Source organism: Leopardus geoffroyi, chromosome E3 (assembly GCF_018350155.1).
Source record: "Leopardus geoffroyi isolate Oge1 chromosome E3, O.geoffroyi_Oge1_pat1.0, whole genome shotgun sequence".
Classification (NCBI taxonomy): Eukaryota; Metazoa; Chordata; class Mammalia; order Carnivora; family Felidae; genus Leopardus; species Leopardus geoffroyi.
Window position 1 is genome coordinate 6,351,150 of NC_059340.1, and position 19,141 is coordinate 6,370,290.

Consider the following 19,141-nt stretch of genomic DNA (forward strand, 5'->3'; position numbering starts at 1 on the left):
ACCGACTGCGCCACCCAGGCGCCCCTAAAACATTTTTTTTTAATTTCCAGAGGCTTTTTCTTTATTTGTGATTTGCAGTTTGCTTTCTAGGACATGTAAGAGTAAAGTCAGTGACCTAAATATCTTCACTTTAGAATGTGAAACACTGACATTTCTCTGCCAGTTCAAGATATCAGATGTTTTATTTAAGGGTGTGTTTAATCTGTTTTTGACCTTTGGATTCCTTTACAACAATTAACAGACATTTTTTCTGCTTTCCACTGAGATTGATTTCTGCTTTGTCTGCTGAACTTTCATTGTTCACTTCCTAACCTTCTGCTTTCCTTTCCATTCATTTCCTATTTGCATCAGAATTCTTACATTTTAGCCTCCACCCTAGGTGATCAGACTTGTACAGAAGTGTATTGAAACTTCAGAGTGTTGTGTGAGTGCTTCTTAGAAGTGATAAAGGGGAGAAGGATCTGGCTGCTTTAAAAAAAAAAAATTCTCCTCTTTCAGGTAATGGTTGCCTCTTTGGTGGATCTAGATTTGGGTGTCTATGAAGTAGAGAATTTTATTTGATTTTTAACTTAATGATGTGTCACACAGATTCCTGCTTTTCGTTTTCAGTAAAAAAGCAGTGTGACAAATACCTGTGTAATACACCCTTTGTGTAGATTCACCAGTTGTTAACATTTTGCCACGTTTGCTCTTTATATATCTACTTGTTGTCCTGAGCCATTGAGAGTAAATCACAGAAGACATTGTGACACTTCATCCCCAAATACTTCATTCTTTATCTCCTAAGAGTTGGAACATGCTCCTAATGGCAGTTATCATAGTTAAGAAATTGGAAATAACTGCATATTGTTATGTAACATAGAATAATATTCATGTTTTCCTTATTGGACTAAATATGTCTTTTATGGCTATTTTAAAAATACAGATTACAGTCGGGGCACCTGAGTGGCTCAGTCGGTTAAGTGACGACTCTTGATTTTGGCTCAGGTCATGATCTCATGGTTCCTGAGTTCTAGCACTGCGTGGAGCTCCTGCTGACAGTGCGGAGGGCTCCTGCTTGGGATTCACTGTCTCCCTCTCTCTCTGCGCCTTCCCCCCACGGTCTTTGTCTCTCTCAAAATAAATAAATAAACTTAAATATGTTTGTAGATTATAATCAAGTTTCATTTGTCGAGTTTGATTTTCATAGCTCTTTTAATCCAGAACAGCCTGCTTCACACCCATTGCCTTTTATGAATAGTCCAGGCCAGTTGTTTTCTAGGATGGCACATATTCTGGTTTGAACTGTTTATTCTCCCTTTGTGCTACTTAACTAATTCCACTCCCCTTTATTTCCTGTAAACTGGAAAGTAGGTCTGGATCTTGATTTGATTTAGAGTAAATATATTTGGCATAAATACTTGATAGGTAGGCTTGGCCATATTAGCAGGTTTCCCCAGGATAGTCCTGTGACCTATTGTCACAGCACTAATAAATAATACCCCTTTTTACTTTTGCTTTCTTGAAAGTATTCTGATCTAGATGATAAATTAAATGGTCACTATTTGTAAGTGGTGATGTGTACTTCACGTCACCTCCCTTCAGGAAGCCCATCACGTGAGATTGTTCCACTCTTTATGATACTGCATTTGATCCCTTGGTTAAGATAGTGATTGCCAGATTTTTTTTTTAATTTTTTTTCACGTTTTTATTTGTTTTTGAAGGAGAGAGACACAGAGCATGAACGGGGGAAGAGCAGATTGAGAGGGAGACAAAATTTGAAGCAGGCTCCAGGCTCTAAGCTGTCAGCACAGAGCCTGATGCGGGGCTTGAACTCGCGAACTGTGAGATTGTGACCTGAGCGGAAGTCGGACGCTTAACCGACTGAGCCACCCAGGCGCCCCAATTACCAGATTTTTTTTATTGTTAAGGCATGTTTTTCTCTTAAAAATTAGTAAGTATTCTGTGGGATGATAATTTGAGACTGTGTGAATATCCTGTTCCCCAACAATTTTTAACTCGTGGTTTTAGGGTCCCTTGATGACCCTTGACAGAATAAGGTATACATTGGTGGTTACAGTATTTGTTGTATTTAAATGATTAAGTTTTGACACTGAGATTGCTTCTTTTCTAACGGGACAATAATGTTTTATTTATCCTCAAATATTTTGGGATCCCCCGACAACTGAAGTATGTATTGCCTGCCATTTTAAATGCTTTTTTCTGTTGCTTATTACAGCTTCCTATCCTTTGAAAACACTAAGAATAATGTCCCTGCATCAGTTTTTACTAGAGCCAATCACCTGCCATGCCTGGAATAGGGATCGTACCCGTAAGTATGCTATTAACTTTACTCCTTTATTTTGGTGCCTTTAATATTTTTATATGTAGGCACTTTTTTAGGGATCACATATTTCAGTGTCACATGTGAAAAGGGCATGGATTCAGAAGGAAACTAGGTCAGTCATTTGGTTTATATAGAGAGAAACTGAGGTCCAGAGTGTTGGAAGGACTTTCCAGCGGTTAATGTCAGAGCCATTGCTAGCATCCAAGCCTTCTGGCTCCTTGTCCAGTACCAGCTGGAGGATGGTTTATATCTGAGGCCCTAAGAACCCGGTGTCTGGAATGGTTGTGTAATATCACCACACTCATCCAATATTTAGTCCAAATACTAGGACCTAAATAAAAGCTATTACAGAAACATAGTTTACTCCTGATGTGCTAAGAGTGGTATTAGCTAGTATTTACCGTATTATTTGTAATAAACTTGAGTTTCTAGTTTTCTAGCTGTAACCAACTAGAAAGGGATGGAGAACCCTCTTAGAAGTAGGGACACTACAGCAAGCAAAGTGACAGTATGAAAGAGGCAAAAAAAAAAAAAAAAAAAAAACCCTAAAAACAGAGACAGAAGTATAGTAGTGTGCCCATGAATTTTTTTTTAATTTATTTATTTATTTTGAGAGAGAGAGAGCGTGCGCACACACAAGCCAGGGCGGAGCAGAGAGAGAGGGAGACAAAATCCCAAGCAGGCCCTGCACCATCAGCGCAGAGCCTGATGTGGGGCTTGAACCCTCAAATTGTGAGATCATGACCTGAGTCGAGATCAAGAGTTGGGTGCTTAACCAACTGTGCCACCCAGGCACCCCTTCGTGAGTTATTTTTAAATTAAGTTATATTCTGTAGCTACCTTTTTTTAAATAAAGCTTTATTGAAATATAATTCATATTCATAAAATTCACCCTTTTTAAGGGATCAGGTCAGTGGTTTTTAGTACTGTATTCATAGAGTTATGCAATAATACCACTATCTAGTTTCACAATATTTTCTATCACTCCAAAGAGAAACTCTATACCCATTAACAGTTACTCCCAGTTCTCCTCAAAACTTATAGTCTTAACAACTACTGATCCACTCTGTCTCCATAGAGTTGCATATTCTGGACGTTTTGTATGGGTGGAATCCTATAATATGAGGCTTTTTGCATGTAGCTTCTTTCACTGACCATAATGTTTTCAAGGTTTATCCATGTTGTACCAAGTAGGAGTACTTCATTCCTTTTTATGGCTGAATAATATTGTATAGACCTATAGTTTATTCATCAGTTGGTGGACATTTTAGTTGTTTCCACTTTTTCGCTATTTGAATAATGCTGCTATGAACATTCACTTACCAGTTTTTATGTGGACATGTTTTCTTTAAAACTTTTTTTTAATGTTTTCATTTTTGAGAGAGACAGTGAATGAGGGAGGGTCAGAGAGAGAGGGAGACACAGAATCTGAAGCAGGCTCCAGGCTCTGAGCTGACAGCACAGAGCCTGATGTAGGGCTCGACCCCCAAACTGTGAGATCATGACCTGAGCCAAAATTGGACACTCAGCCAACCGAGCCACCCAGGTGCCCCTGTGGACTTATGTTTTCAATTCCCTTGAGGGTATACCTAGGAGCTGAATTTCTGGATCGTATATGGTAACTGTGTTGAGCATTTTGGGAAGTTGCCAGACTGTTTTCCAAAGTGGCCACACCATTTTACATTCTCACTAGTGGATGAAGGTTCCAGTTTCTCTTCATCCTTGTCAACGCTTGTTATTGTCTTGTCTTTTTCATTATGGCCCTGTTCCCACTATATCCTAGTAGGTATAAAGTAGTATCTTACTGTAGTTTAGATTTGCATTTCCCTGATGACCAATGATGTTGAGCATCTTTTCACATGCTATTGGCTATTTATGTATTTTCTTTGGAGAAATGTTCAGATCCTTTGACTGTTTTTCAAATTGGGTTATTGGCCTTTTTATTATTGAGTTGTAAGAGTACTTTGTATACTCTTGATACAAGTCCCATATGAGATACTTTACAAATATCTCCCATTCTGTGGGTTGTCTTTTCTCTTTCTTGATTCCTTTGAAGCACCAAAGTTTTTAATTCTGAAAAAGTCCAAATTATCTCATTTTTCTTTAGTTGCGTACGCATTTGCTGTTGTATTTAAGAAACCAGCTAATTCGAAGTCACAAAAATGTATGTTTCCTTTTTAGAGTCATAGCTTTAGTTCTTATATTTATATCTTGCGTTCATTTCGAGCCAATTTTTGTATAAGGCATGAAATAGGGGCCCAACTTCATCTTTTGCCTGTGGATATCCAGTTGTCCCAACGCCATTTGTTGAAGACTGTTCTCTCCCTGCTGATTTGTCTTGGTACCTTTGTCGATAATCAGTTGACTGTAAATGTGAAGGTCTATTGGGCTCTCAGTTCTGTTTCATTGATCTTTATGTTTATCCTAATGTCAAGGACACTGTCTTGATTACTGTAGCTTTATAGTAAGTTTTGAAATTGGTAAGTGTGAGTTCCAACTTTGTACTTCTTTCTCAAGATTCTTTTCGCTCTTCTAGTCTCATGCATTTCTGTATGAATTTGAGGATCAGCTTATTAATTTCTGTAAAGAAGGCAGCTGAGATTTTGATAGGGGCTACTTTCAATCACTCAAAATAAATAAACATTAAGAAAAAAATTTAAAAAAAAAATTTTTTTTAATTCAGTCTGTAACATGATACGATGGTGAATCTAGAGCTTCTGGTTTGTGATCATCTCACAGATCTTTATAGCTGAGTTTCCTGTGTCTTCTGTCTCCCCTTTCCCATGTAAAAATGGGTTTTTGGAGTCTTTCCAGTTACTTTTATTTTTTTTTAAAGAGTTTTTTTTAAAGTTTATTTATTTTTGAGAGAGAGAAAGCACAAGTTGGGGAGGGGCAGAGACAGAGGAAGGAGTGAGAATCCCAGGCAGGCTCTGCACTGCCAGGGCAGAGCCCGATGCTGGGCTCGAACCCATGAACTGTGAGATCATGACCCGAGCTGAAGTCAAGACATTTAACCAACTGAGCCACCCAGGTGCCCCTCCAGTTATTTTTAATAGAAACTTATGATTGTCCTCAAGGCACCTGGGTGGCTCAGTCGGTTAAGCGTCCGACTCTTGATTTTGGCTCAGGTCGAGTTCAAGCCCCACATTGGGCTCTGTGCTGACAATGCAGAGCCTGCTTGTAATTCTTTCTCCTCCGCCTCTCTCTCTGCCCCTACCCCACTTGTTCTCTCTCTCTCTCCCTCCCTCTGTCTCTCAAAATGAACATTTAAAAAAAAGAAAGTTATGATTGTCCTTATTTAAACTACTTGATAAACTTAAAGTCAAACTTTTCTTAATGTAGTTTGAAATTTGTAATGTTTTTCAGATTTAGATTTGACTTTTGAAATCCCTGTGAGCATCTTAGAAATTTAGAGAAATACATATAATTGGTTTCTAGAAGTACTTGAAGTCTTAGGATTTTAGAGCTAGGTATTTATCTGGTTCCACAGTTTCATCTGTAAAACAGATACACCTTTCCTAAGGAGGGAAGGAAAGGTAATATAATAGAAGCGGGAACTAGTAAATAATTGATCTAAAGTTTGAGTCATAGATCCTAATTTTAATTTTGAGAAATTAGTGTTTTGGGTTTTTTTTTTTAATGAATGAACTAGAAAGGGGGAAAAAATCAATATAAGTTCAAAAGTAATCTGTCATAAATATTACATTCTTTATATTTCAAATTGGTCCAAGAGATTTCTCTTGAAAATAGAATTTTATTTTGTGATTCATATTGGCTTTATTGTAAAGGAAAGCTTTGATGTATTTTATGAGCAGAGTCAAGTTTTTTTGATAAACTGATGTTTCCAACCTGGGTTCATGATAGCAGTAAGAACCTAGGAACCATTTTCAGTGTTTTGGAAATTCTAACAGAAAGTAAATATTTATTGCTAATAATGGTGGACGAGTGAACTAAAATGTCAAATATCTTTACTGTGGGCTAATATTATATCAGCCAAGTATGATAACATTGTTCTTACTGGTTAGAATCTTTACTTAACAGTTGTAGATATCTCTGATAAAATGAATTTTTAAATTTAGTTTTTCTACAAAACTTTTTTTTTAATATTTATTTTTGAGGGAGAGAACATGAGTAGGGGAGGGGCAGAGAGAGAGGGAGACACAGAATCTGAAGCAGGCTCCAGGCTCCGAGCTGTCAGCACGGAGCCTGATGGGGGGGGGGGGGGGGGGGGCGCGGCTCGGCTCGAACTCACCGTGAGATCATAACCTGAGTTGAAATCAGATGCTTAACTGACTGAGCCACCCAGGCATTCCTCTACAAAACATTTTAAAATATTGGATCCAAGTAGAGGTAAAAATAATAAAAGGAATTTTTCAGGGGTAAGTGAGTGAGGGGCCCGGGGGGCAGGGTGGGGTGGGGGGTTCCAGAAGCAAGGCTTACCCAAAGCGGAGCTTGAGCTTACCCAAAGCAGAGCTGGCTTAGTTGGTGGATCATGTGACTTTTGATCTTGCAGTTGGGAGTTCAAGCCCTATGTTGGGTGTAGAGATTACTTAAAAAAAATAAAAATCTTTAAAAAAAAAAAAAAAAAGCCAAGTGTAACATACCTTTTTTTGGTCACAATTTCAAGTTAACTCTTGACTTTTTTCCTCCAGAGATTGCTCTTAGCCCCAACAATCACGAAGTCCACATCTATAAGAAGAACGGGAGCCAGTGGGTGAAGGCTCATGAACTCAAGGAGCACAATGGACACATCACAGGTAAGAGAGACATCTGTGAGCTTAGTGTGAGACTTGCAAATTGAATGCTTTTCCATTTAAATTTTTTTTTAACGTTTATTTAATTTTTGAGAGAGAGAGCAAGAGACAGAGTGCAAGCTGGGGAGGGGCAGAGTGGGAGACACAGAATCTGAAGCAGGTGCCAGGCTCTAAGCTGTCAGCACAGAGCCCAATGTGGGACTCGAACTGACAAACCCATGAGATCATGACCTGAGCCGAAGTCAGACGCTCAACCAACTGAGCCACCCAGGCATCTCTAGTGCTTTTCCATTTAAAGGAAGAGCCTGATAAAGTAAGTCTACCATAGTATTTAAAGCTGTGCAACATTTATGGAATTTTCTTTAGAAAACTTGACAAAACATCATAATAATGGTATCCGTTTTTAAGTGCTTCTTTTAGCCCAGCAGGTTCACAGCACTCTGCTAGTGTTAGGGAAAACACTGATCCTTCTCTGAGGACTGAAGAGCTTAGATTAGGTGATGAAATGTGAAAGGAAAACTAGATGGCCCGTCAGCAGAAAACATAAGCCACACTGTGTCCCCAAGTGCTGAGGGGCCGCAGTGTCTTCCGGAAGCTTTCTGTATGTTGTTTGTGGCGGGGAGGAAGACCTTCCAAAATACTGAAAAGGACAAAGAGCAATATAACACCCACATTGCCACCGCTTAGAGTTAACAACTATGTCTCTTTTTTCCTGGGCCAGAAGACTGAGGAGACAAAGGTTTAATAATCAGGAGTGGCATTCAAGATAATGGTACAGTCCCCTTTCATCTGCCAGTCCTATCCTATTCCCATTCCCCAGAAGCAGTCCGTAATTCGGTATGACATTGTCCCAGTTCATTTTTAATACTTTTACATACATAGACACATATTTGTAAGCAATACAAATTTCGTACTATTGGCTAGTATTTCCAATGCTACACAAATGGCATCATGTTGCACATCTCCTGCAGCTTGCTTTTGCATCTCACGTCGTTCCTGATCTCTGTGTTCATCAAGTTTATTCCTTTTAACTGCTGTTTAACATTTCATACCTCATTTATTTACTGTTCTCTCCACTGAAGGACATTTAGGTTGTTTCCAGTTTTCCTTATATTAAAGTGCTAAATCGAGCAGCCCTGTGCAGATCTCTTTGTACACACGTGAATGTTTATTGAAGACTCGTACATCCTCACCTTTGCCAGGCTGGTCATAGTGCCTTCACCACCACAGCCCTATAGGGGAGTGCTTACTCTCCTGCATCCCACGCATACTGGATACGGTCAGGCTGTCTGATGAGTGAGAGGGTGGTGTCTCTAGAAGTTACATTTCCCTGATTGATGGAAAGGTTGAGCATATTTTCAGAAGTTTGTTAGCTATCTGGGTTTACTTCTCATACTTTACCGTCCATTACTCCTGACCATTTTTCCATTGAGTTTTTATCTTTTTCTTGTGGGTTTGTAGAAGACTGAATCTTAAAGCATTGCCTCTGAGGCAGATTCCTGGATGTACGTTAGTTTTCATCTTTGACAAAAACTATTGATGAATAGATGGCTAATGGTGGCAAGCAGGGCAGTGCAGAATTTCATTAAGGAACTGTCAAATAAGGAAGGAAAAAGAGTAAGAGAGAAAAATGGAGAATTTCTATAATGGTTTTCAGAATTCAGTGACCCAAAACCTGATATCATATTTCAAGAGCATGAATTGCTTTGTTATGAAGTGATACCTGGCCATTTTTATTTATTTATTTTTTAAATACTTTTAATGTTTTGATTTATTATTTTTTTTATTAAAAAAAATTTTTTTTAATGTTTATTTATTTTTGAGACAGAGAGAGACACAGCATGAGCAGGGAAGGGGAAGAGAGAGAGGGAGACACAGAATGTGAAAAGGCTCCAGGCTCTGAGCTGTCAGCACAGAGCCCGACGCAGGGTTCGAACTCACGAACTGTGAGATCATGACCTGAGCCGAAGTCGGACACTTAACCGACTGAGCCACCCAGGCGCCCCAGTTTTGATTTCTTTTTGAGAGAGAGAGCATGAGTCAGGGAGGGGCAGAGTGAGAGGGAGACACAGAATCCGAAGCAGACTCCAGGCTCCGACCTGTCAGCACAGAGCCCGACGTGGGGCTCAAACCCACAAACTGTGAGATCATGACCTGGGCCGAAGTCAGGTGCTTAACCGACTGAGCCACCCAGGCACCCCGATATCTGGCTATTTTTAAAAGAATATACTCACTTACTGTTATGTTCAGAAACAACTCTTGTTCCTTGACCTTTACTCCTATAATTTTTTCTTTATCTATTTTCTGGCTGAGTTGATTCAACCTCTTGCTTTGAACACTTTGGTCAAGCACACCAAAACTTAATCTCCATAACCTTTCAATTACAAATTTCTCACTGAAGTCTTAGAGTTTCCTTCTCCTCTCAATGACATTTACTTTTTAAGTGGGCAGCAAAGCGACTGATAGTGATTTTTTTTTTCTAATCATGACCCTGGAATTTTGCCTCTAATCTTCCAACATACTGACTGGCCTGAAGATACCCTCTCCCCAGAGAGAAACAGCGTGTTTTGACCTTCTGCACCCTTTATGTTTGTTTCCCAGCAAAAACTCGTGACCATCCCTTCTTGCTTTTAAGTGATTTGTATATGGTGCTAGTGAGCAGCAGGGGCCAACTGACTGGACTCCTGAACCAGCACAAAAGACATAATGTGTAATTTCTATTTTTGTTGCTGTTGCTTTCCCATGACCTTATTTCTATTAGGTTTGGCCTATTTTCTTTCTTTAAGTCCCTTTGCCAGTGGCATTATGGCCTAAAAATAAGAACATTCATACTTTAAATTGGAATTTGATCATTGGGAAGTACATTTAAGTGAGAAAGGGCTAAGGTGAAAGGCCAAAGAAATAGCCAAAAAATGAAATATTTAGTTATTTTCTTTTTCTCCCCTGCTTCTTTTGGAATCCTTTGAACTTGGGCCTGTTTTCATCCAAATGCTCAGATGACCTCTTTTTTTAGATCTTAAAAAACTGTTGTTGGAAAAATCTAAGTATAACTCTGTGGCAAGAGACCAGGGATCAAACATAGTTTCTCAGAAAGATAGTAACTACAGGAAAAAAAATCTTCTGAAGCTTTCTAGAAGGAAAAAGACCAGTCAGTACTACAGAGAAAAAGAATATGGTTAACATCAAAGCAATACCAGAGTAGTGGAATTTGTTTCTTTGAGTTTTTTCTTTTTTAACGTTTATTTTTGAGAGTGCGTGCATGCGTTCTTGGGAGCAAGAGAGGGGCAGAGAAAAAGAGGGAGGGAGAGAATCCCAAGCAGATTTTGCCCTGTCAATGCAGAGCCTGACGTGGGGCTCCAACTCACAAAATATGAGATCATGACCTGAGCTGAAATCAAGAGTCAGATGCTTAACTGACTGAGCCACCCAGGTGCCCCTGTTGATTCTTTTTTTTTTTTTTTTTTTTTTTTTCTTAAGAGTACCTCATGCTTAAGCACCTCAAGAGTTCTTATAAAACATGAATGTGTTTGGGGCGCCTGGGTGGCGCAGTCGGTTAAGCGTCCGACTTCAGCCAGGTCACGATCTCGCGGTCCGTGAGTTTGAGCCCCGCGTCGGGCTCTGGGCTGATGGCTCGGAGCCTGGAGCCTGTTTCCCATTCTGTGCCTCCCTCTCTCTCTGCCCCTCCCCCGTTCATGCTGTGTCTCTCTCTGTCCCAAAAATAAAATAAACGTTGAAAAAAAAAAAAAAACAACATGAATGTGTTTAATTAGAGTGGTGATCACATGGAATAAGGAGTGAAATTTTAGATTGTCAAATCATCACAAAATCCCTGAGTTTTCTCACTATAAGGCAGTATTCTGGATGTTAGAGGACGTATTTATTTTCTGTTGCTGTGTAACAAATACTACAAACGTAGCAGCTTAACCAAAACACATATATTATCTAATAGTTTTCGTGGGTCAAGAGTCTGGGCATGGTTTATCTGGGACCCCTGCTTAGGGTCTCACAAGTTGTAATCAAGGTGTCAGCCAAGGATGAGTTCTCATCAGAGCCTCAATCAGGGAAGGATCCACTTCCAAGCTCCTTCAGATTGTTGGTGGTAGAATTCATGTCCTTGCAGCTGTAAGATTCATGAGGGCTGCCACACCCTTATGTAATCTTGTCCACAAATGTACATCTTATCACCTTTGTGGCATTCCATTGATTAGAAGCAAGTCACAGGTCCTGCACACACCTCGAGGGAGGGGACTTCCATAGGTCTGTGGTCTGCCCACCACAGTAGTTTCAGAGATTTGCTTCCTGTTGTCAGGAAGCTTATAATCAAGTTTAGAAAAGACATTTGGGGCGCCTGGGTGGCTCAGTCAGTGAAGTGTTACACTTCGGCTCAAGTCATGATCTTGCTGTTCATGAGTTCAAGCCCCATATCGGGCTTTGTGCTGTCAGCTCAGAGCCTGGAGCCTGCTTTGGATTCTGTCTCCCTATCTCTCTGCCCCTCCCCCACTCATGCTCTGTCCCTCTCTCTCAAAAATAAATAAATAAGCTTTAAAAAAAAAAAAAGTGGGGCCCCTGGGTGGCGCAGTTGGTTAAGCGTCCGACTTCGGCCAGGTCACGATCTCGCGGTTCGTGAGTTCGAGCCCCGCGTCGGGCTCTGGGCTGACAGCTCGGAGCCTGGAGCCTGTTTCCGGTTCTGTGTCTCCCTCTCTCTCTGCCCCTCCCCCGTTCATGCTCTGTCTCTCTCTGTCCCAAAAATAAAAATAAACGTTAAAAAAAAAAAAAAAAGAAAGCAAGACATTCATAAAAATAACTATTTTGCATCACACTTTGAGGAGTTTATCATAGATCATTTTAACCAGAACAAAAAGGCATGTTCCTGAATGTTTAGTCCAGTGTTATCTGTTAATAACTGGTTGGAAACTAACAAAACATTCAACATTGGGATGTTAGGGAAATTATTATGATAAGAGCAATGTTCTGAAATAATGTGTAAACCAGTACTAATTTATAAAAAGCAGAAAAAATGTTTGCCATAATATTAATACCATTTTGGGGGAGAAATGTGTATAGACATAAGAATGGGCTTTATTGACTTCCTGCATGTCTCTTTGTGGTGTTTGTTTTATAGTAATGTGAATATTACCTTTGTAATTAAAAATGAAATTTTAACTCTAATAAGGTTGCAAGACGATCCTATAATAAATAGATTTATAGTCAAAATACACATCACTTAGAATACACTCCCCCACATCTTTTTCCCCTCAGTGGTGCAAATAATTGAGCAGACTATTCCTATAGGTGAATGAATGAATGAACTCTTTCTTCATACAACTGAAATCACTGTGAGTTATGACCAGTGGACACTTTGATTTGTAGTCCTCTTACTTTTTTCCATATACCTGTTAAGAATGTTAATGATTAATTTTTAGAGAGATGCCTATAATAATTAGTAATATTTCCTTCATTTCCAATAATATCTTCAATGTGGAATGATATTTATAGGAAATAACCTCATCAAGTAACTATAAAATGATTGAGTCATAGCAGATTTTACTCTTGGTATATAACAAACTGATCTTGATTTTGGGATCCTTCACAGACCCACCAATTAAGTAAAGGTTTGGTCAGATATGAAAAATAAACCTTATGTTCAGATACATATGTAGACCTCTTTCTAATTTAGATGCAGAGATACTCAAGGACTCTCTCCAGAACTTGTATCATTTAAGTTAGTTTAAATGACAGTGACCCTCAGAAGAATGTATAATGAATCACAATTTATATTTTCCCTCTACTGAAGATTATTTTAATTTGCTCTGATGTTGTTTTATTTAGATGTGGCAGACTTTTCAGTTAATGTCATGGATTGAGGTCTGTTAATGAATGAATAATGGTACTTTAAACACCCCTCCCCCCCCCCCCCCCCCCCCACCAAATATCTAATAACGAGGTAAGAAGATCTTCAGGTCTTCCACCTGTGAACAGGTGGAAAAATGCTGCTGCTTAGTTTTTTACCCCCCACAGTTCTGAAACAGCTCTGTTCTCCCTGGCCTTGTAGAGGATCCTGAGTTGCAGAACTTTGCAGAGAAACCTTGCCTTTGAGTGTGAGGTGACAATCAGGACCATAGATGGGGGAAGGACGGGGCTTGGGAGGAAGATACCAGGCCCCCGTGTAGCCCTGCGTGGCAGTGCCCCCCCTGGCTGTCTCATGGCTTTTATCATGGGCCAGACAAAGCAGATGACACCACGCCTCACTTGCAGGTATCGACTGGGCTCCCAAGAGCGACCGCATCGTCACTTGCGGGGCAGACCGCAATGCCTATGTCTGGAGTCAGAAAGATGGTGTCTGGAAGCCAACCCTGGTGATCCTGAGAATTAATCGTGCAGCAACTTTTGTCAAGTGGTCCCCGCTAGAGAACAAATTTGCTGTGGGAAGTGGAGCACGACTCATTTCTGTTTGTTACTTTGAGTCTGAAAATGACTGGTGAGCAACAGCTGAGTATTTTTTATTTCTGTCTGTGGAATTACACCTTTGGACCACCTGTGTTCTTGGTGACTTCGTGAGTCCCTGGGTGAAGGCTTACCTATAACTTCAGCGTTTCCTCATCTGGAGATTTTTTTTTTCCTCTGAAAATCTCCATTTCCTCTGAAGATTTTTCCTTCTTGTGTGCACATTGGGTCAAATCTCACATCTTTCTCATATTGATAGAGACCTGTCTCCCTATGTTCTGAAATCATAGCTAGTATGTACTATAAGATGCTGCTCTCCTCATTCTGTGCTGTCCAAACTGTATTCTTACTCTAACAGGGAAATCATAAACTTGAGAGATTCCCATGACCTGAGGAATGATTTTTTTAGATACAGAATATCTATGATTCCTACAGATGACAGTGCTCTCCTTTTTTTTTTTTTTTTTTTTTTTTTTTAATTTATTTGCTAACCGGAGTGCCTGGGTGGCTCAGTCGGTTAAGCATCCGACTTCAGCTCACATCATGATCTCGTAGTTCCTGGGTTCAAGCCCTGCGTTGGGCTCTGTGCTGACAGCCGGAGCCTGGAGCCTGCTTCTGATTCTGTGTGTGTCTCTCTCTCTGCCCCTTCCCCGCTTGTGCTTTGTCTCTCTCTGTCTCAAAAATAAATGCTAAGAATTTTTTTTTTTAATTTATTTGCTAACCAAATCTGTGTCTTCGTATAATATTTTACTCATTTGAGCTGTTGAAGTAAAAATTGACCAGAATCTTGGAACTGTGATCAGCTTGTTAAACTTTTTGTATAAATTACTTATAGCTGAGCCACTCACAATACAGAGATTGATTTTATGGCTAAGTAACTTATTTTACCTATTCCTTCCCACTTACCTTAATAAGAAAACAACTCTGTTCTATCTGGCATGCACTCAGAAAGGGTGGTAAGTAGCCTTCAACATGGAATTGTCATTTAGTACGAATCTGGCAGTGTTTGTATTTGCACTAAAAATAGCAGAGTATACATTACTCTTTGTGTTAGCGTTACTGTTTGCTTTCTACTGAAACAGTGAAAGGAATGGATTATATTAATGTTTTGTAATTGAGTGAAATCTCAGAAATTTTGATTCTTTGAAAAGAAAGTCTGTAAATTTGCAACGATTCAGTTAGGAATTCAAGACTTGCATTTTTCTTTCAAGCACGTAAAAATAAGTCTAACAAAACGTTGCCTGGCAAAAATCATTTAGAAGACTCACTGTAATGAATAGATACGAAAAATTTTCCTTCCTAGGTAACCTTCAGTCTCAGAGATTGCTCACATTTTTATTCATTGAAAAATAGTTCCGAATATAGGTAAATTGGGCTGTACTGTAGTGCAAGGTATTGTCATTTGAACAAGCTATATGTTCAGAGGCGTTTCTTGGCTATAGAACAACATTTTATTGGAATGATGTGAATATTTTAAAATAATCTCTAAAAGCCTTTAAAATAACTTCATTATAAGCAAGTCAAAATGTCTGTTTTTCAGAATGAAATTTTTTATATAAGTTCCTAAGACAGATTCTATGGAAACGTAATTTGGCATTCAAAGATGGGCGTTTGGCTTGATACTCAGTCTCTTAACTCTTATACCTTTTTGTTTTAAATTTATTTACTTTGAGAGAAAGAGAACACGAGAGCAAGAGGCAGAAAGAGGAGAGAGAGAGCAGCTCAAGCAGGCTCTGCTCTGAAAGCACGGAGCCCAACATAGGGCTGGATCTTACAAACCGTGAAATCATGACCTGAAGCGAAATCAAGAGTCAGATGCTTTTAATTTTTTTTTTCATGTTTATTTTTATTTATTTATTTATTATTTTTTTTTTTTTTCGTTTACTTATTTTTGAGACAGAGAGAGACAGAGCATGAACGGGGGAGGGGCAGAGAGAGAGGGAGACACAGAATCGGAAGCAGGCTCCAGGCTCCGAGCCATCAGCCCAGAGCCCGACGCGGGGCTCGAACTCACGGACCGCGAGATCGTGACCTGAGCTGAAGTCGGATGCTTAACCGACTGAGCCACCCAGGCGCCCCATTTTCATGTTTATTTTTAAAGAGTTGGATGCTTAACCAACTGAACCACACAGGCATCCCCAGTCTTTGAGCTCTTGAACAGCAGAACATGATTGGTTTTTAAGCAGCAGTTTAGGGGGAGAAGTTGAATTAGCTAAGCCGGAATAATAACTGATCTCAGTTATAAATATATCTCAGACATAAATCTCAGACATAAATACCCCTGGAGTGGAGCTAGAGAATTAGAACTTCTGAGAGGTTGTGATTTTCTTGGTTGTGATTCCTCTGTGAAAAAAAAGAATTTGCAGCTTCACAGAGGCTTAGAAAAGAAATGAAGTTATTTTACAACCCAGACTTAACCCGAAATGAAATAACAAGTCACTAAATATTTATCATAAAAATATAAGTAATTCAAACTGCAATTTTTATCTGAAAGGTTAAGGTCACATGTAATCTGAAATTCCACAGAGCCGTATCCAGAGTTAATCCATAAATATAATTACTAACGGGGATCCCACGATAGCCAGGAAGGCTCAGAAGGGGCTGCTGTGATGAGAATGTTGTGAAAGACAGAATCGAAAGGACCATTTACGGCTCTTCTCCCTCTCTCCTTTCCGGTCTCTGGCGGAAGGCCTGGTAGCCACCTGTGTTTCACCTGACACGCACTTGTAGGTCCTTTGGGAGCTGTTGCTTGATGTGTGGATAAACTGAAATGGATTTTCTCCTTTTGTAGGTGGGTCAGCAAGCACATTAAAAAGCCGATTCGCTCCACAGTCCTCAGCTTGGATTGGCATCCTAACAATGTTTTGCTGGCAGCAGGATCGTGTGATTTCAAATGCAGGTGGGAACAAATGAGAATTGGTAGGCAGAATTGGTTTGTTCATTGTTCATCTTTCACATATTTTTTTTAAGTTTATTTATTTTTGAGAGAGAGAGAGAGAGCCCAAGTGGGGTAGGAGCAGAGAGAGAGAGAGAATCCCAAGCAGGTTTTGCACTGTCATTGCAGAGCCCGATGCAGGGCTTGAACTTACGAACCATGAGATCATGACCTGAGCTGAAGTCAGAAACTTAACCAACTGAACCATCCAGGCGTCCCCATCTTTCACATATTCTTAAGGTTTCTTTGCTTTGCAAAGTACTGTGCTAGGCACTGCAAGGGATTCGAAGATGAGTGGAGCTTGTGATCTAGGAAAGCCGAGGTAGAGGGAAGTGGACTTGGAGGCGCGGGAGTGGGGAGATGTAAGAGTGGGGCCCGGAAGTTCACCTTAGGCAGAGCATCCGTGTTTGGAGCAGTGATCTAGTGGCCCTCGGACCACAGTATTGTTTCTTGTTTGATAACCCAGGCAGGGACTTGGCAGATTCCAGAGTGAGGCTAAAACGAACAAAACATAGCTGAACAGTGCACTGCTGAGCTATTAATGCACTGTTCCTTTTCAGTTAAAGCTTTTTTATTTGTTGTTCGTGGGAGGCTAGAAGAAACAGCCACTTTGCTAAGAGCTTTAAGGTCAAACGGTGTAATTTCTTTTTAAAGTTATTCTTTATCAAGAAGGCTTTCTTCCCTTAGAAGAAAAGCAAATAAATGTTACTTCATGTTAACTGGTTGGTTGGTTGGTTGTTTTTAAAGATACGTGTGGGAATTTGGCTGTGGAATGGGGGGTACAGGGGTGTCAAGGCACTCTCTGGAAAAAGATTGGTTCTTAAAAAAAAATTTTTGTTTCGACTTAATCAGTGTAACAGCAAAGATGCATAGACATTCTTAAGGAGAATTCAGAAGTTTTGTTGTCTGTGATATGTTATCCAGAGTCATTCTAGCTCCCGTAGAAGATGAAACTGAATGATCCATACCACCTGGGTTATCAAGCTGTGTCTAAAAAATCTGACTGTGAAAATAGGTTACCAATTCTTTTGTTAATATTACTTTCCAGAAATAAACTTTGCTTTGACTGTGGGTAAGAGTCTGCTCAGGTCGCACTCTTGAGTTGGCGTCTGAGAACCACCAGCGATGTCTTGGTCTCCGGTGGCTAAAGCAGTGGCCATTGTGATGCTAACTTACAGCCCAGTGATTCTAATGATTCTCATTCTCAGTCCCATAAAAATGGAGAACGAACTGATGGCTGCCAGAGGGAAGGGGGGGTGGGGGGATGGGTACAATGGGTGACGGGGAGAGGGAGGTACAGGCTTCCAGTTACAAAGTGAGTCACGGGAATGACCGGGAATATAGTCAGTGATGCCGCAAGAGCAGTGTATGGTGACAGATGCCAGCTGCACCAGCAGTGAACGGGGCATAAAGCGTAGCGAAGCTGAATCACTGTGATGTACGCCTGAAACTAAAGTAAAATTGTGTGTCAGCTCTACTCAATAAAAAAAAATAAAGCCCAGTGATTCTGAGGTCACGTCCTGTAATCTCACTGCGCCTTTTGCCTCCCTAGTGCTCTGCCTCTTCCAGAGCTGCTGCTGTCATTGTCATTTGGGAGGAAATATCCCAGATCATTTTAGGGAGTCTCTAGGTCCAGAAGTTCTTGAAGAGAGGCTCTATGAAGTAGAAATAGCATTGGGGGCGGGGGGGGGGGGTCCCAGCCTCTCTTTATCCCTCCTCACACACAACTTCGTGGAATTCGAGAGAGAGGCTGCTGACAGCAGGCTGGAAAGCACCCTTCTTCAACCCAGACCATACCTGCCACAGAGACGCGACAGGGAGCCCAGGGCCGCGTGAAGCCCGCCCTCCTGATAGCACGAGGGGGAGCCTGTCCGCTCTCTCACTGGTCTCCCTTGGCTTCCTCCTTGGGTGTCCCTTTCTTTAAATGGGTTCATACCACTGCTTTGTTGCAGCGTAGCAAATAGTTTCCTCTCCTGCCGTTGGGCTGTGTGGGCTTCCTGGCCTACTGTGTTGAGACAGGAAGGAATGCTGTGCTCAGCGGGGTCTGCCATGTGTGAGGGGGCGGCGTGACAGCAGGACCCTCCCCCAGAATTCCGCACTCCTGGGAGGGAAGGGCCTTTGTGTTCATTACTTCTAGAACTGCACCCCTACGCCTGCGACCATTCTTGTCTTAAGAGATTTGTGTGTGTGACTTTGTCATGTTTTGCTCTTCAAGGATTAATCTCTTTGCATCCTAAGATCCCTTACGGCAGCTGCCTATGGCCTGTTTCTTTATACACATATTTTCACCTGCTTTGTCCTTCTTTCCTGCCCCTTAAACTACAGAGTGTTTTCTGCCTACATTAAAGAAGTGGATGAAAAGCCGGCCAGTACGCCATGGGGCAGCAAGATGCCTTTTGGTCAGCTGATGTCAGAGTTTGGCGGCAGTGGCACTGGTGGCTGGGTGCATGGGGTCAGCTTCTCTGCCAGTGGGAGCCGTCTGGCCTGGGTCAGCCATGACAGCACCGTATCTGTTGCTGATGCCTCAAAAAGCGTACAGTGAGTATTTGCCTTTTGTTTGGAGTTAGGGAGTGGGGTTGGGATCTCTCCGCAGCTTGGCCAAGGCTGTTCTTCCCTGGGTGCCGGTTCAGGATGTGAGCATAAAACTCTGACCCAGAACCACAGGGCCGCCTTTGAAGTCCC

At 40.9% G+C, this 19,141-nt stretch overlaps 1 protein-coding gene across 1 annotated transcript in view; it reads left to right on the forward strand.

The window, feature by feature from the left end:
• Positions 1-19,141, forward strand: part of ARPC1A (actin related protein 2/3 complex subunit 1A) — a 29,741-nt gene that overhangs the window by 3,436 nt on the left and 7,164 nt on the right. Inside the window, exons 2-6 of the mRNA XM_045462297.1 lie at positions 2,219-2,311; positions 6,979-7,083; positions 13,336-13,558; positions 16,316-16,423; positions 18,785-18,997. Of these exons, the coding sequence (XP_045318253.1) occupies positions 2,248-2,311; positions 6,979-7,083; positions 13,336-13,558; positions 16,316-16,423; positions 18,785-18,997 (713 nt within the window). The 5' untranslated portion in view covers positions 2,219-2,247. The remainder of the gene's footprint in view (positions 1-2,218; positions 2,312-6,978; positions 7,084-13,335; positions 13,559-16,315; positions 16,424-18,784; positions 18,998-19,141) is intronic.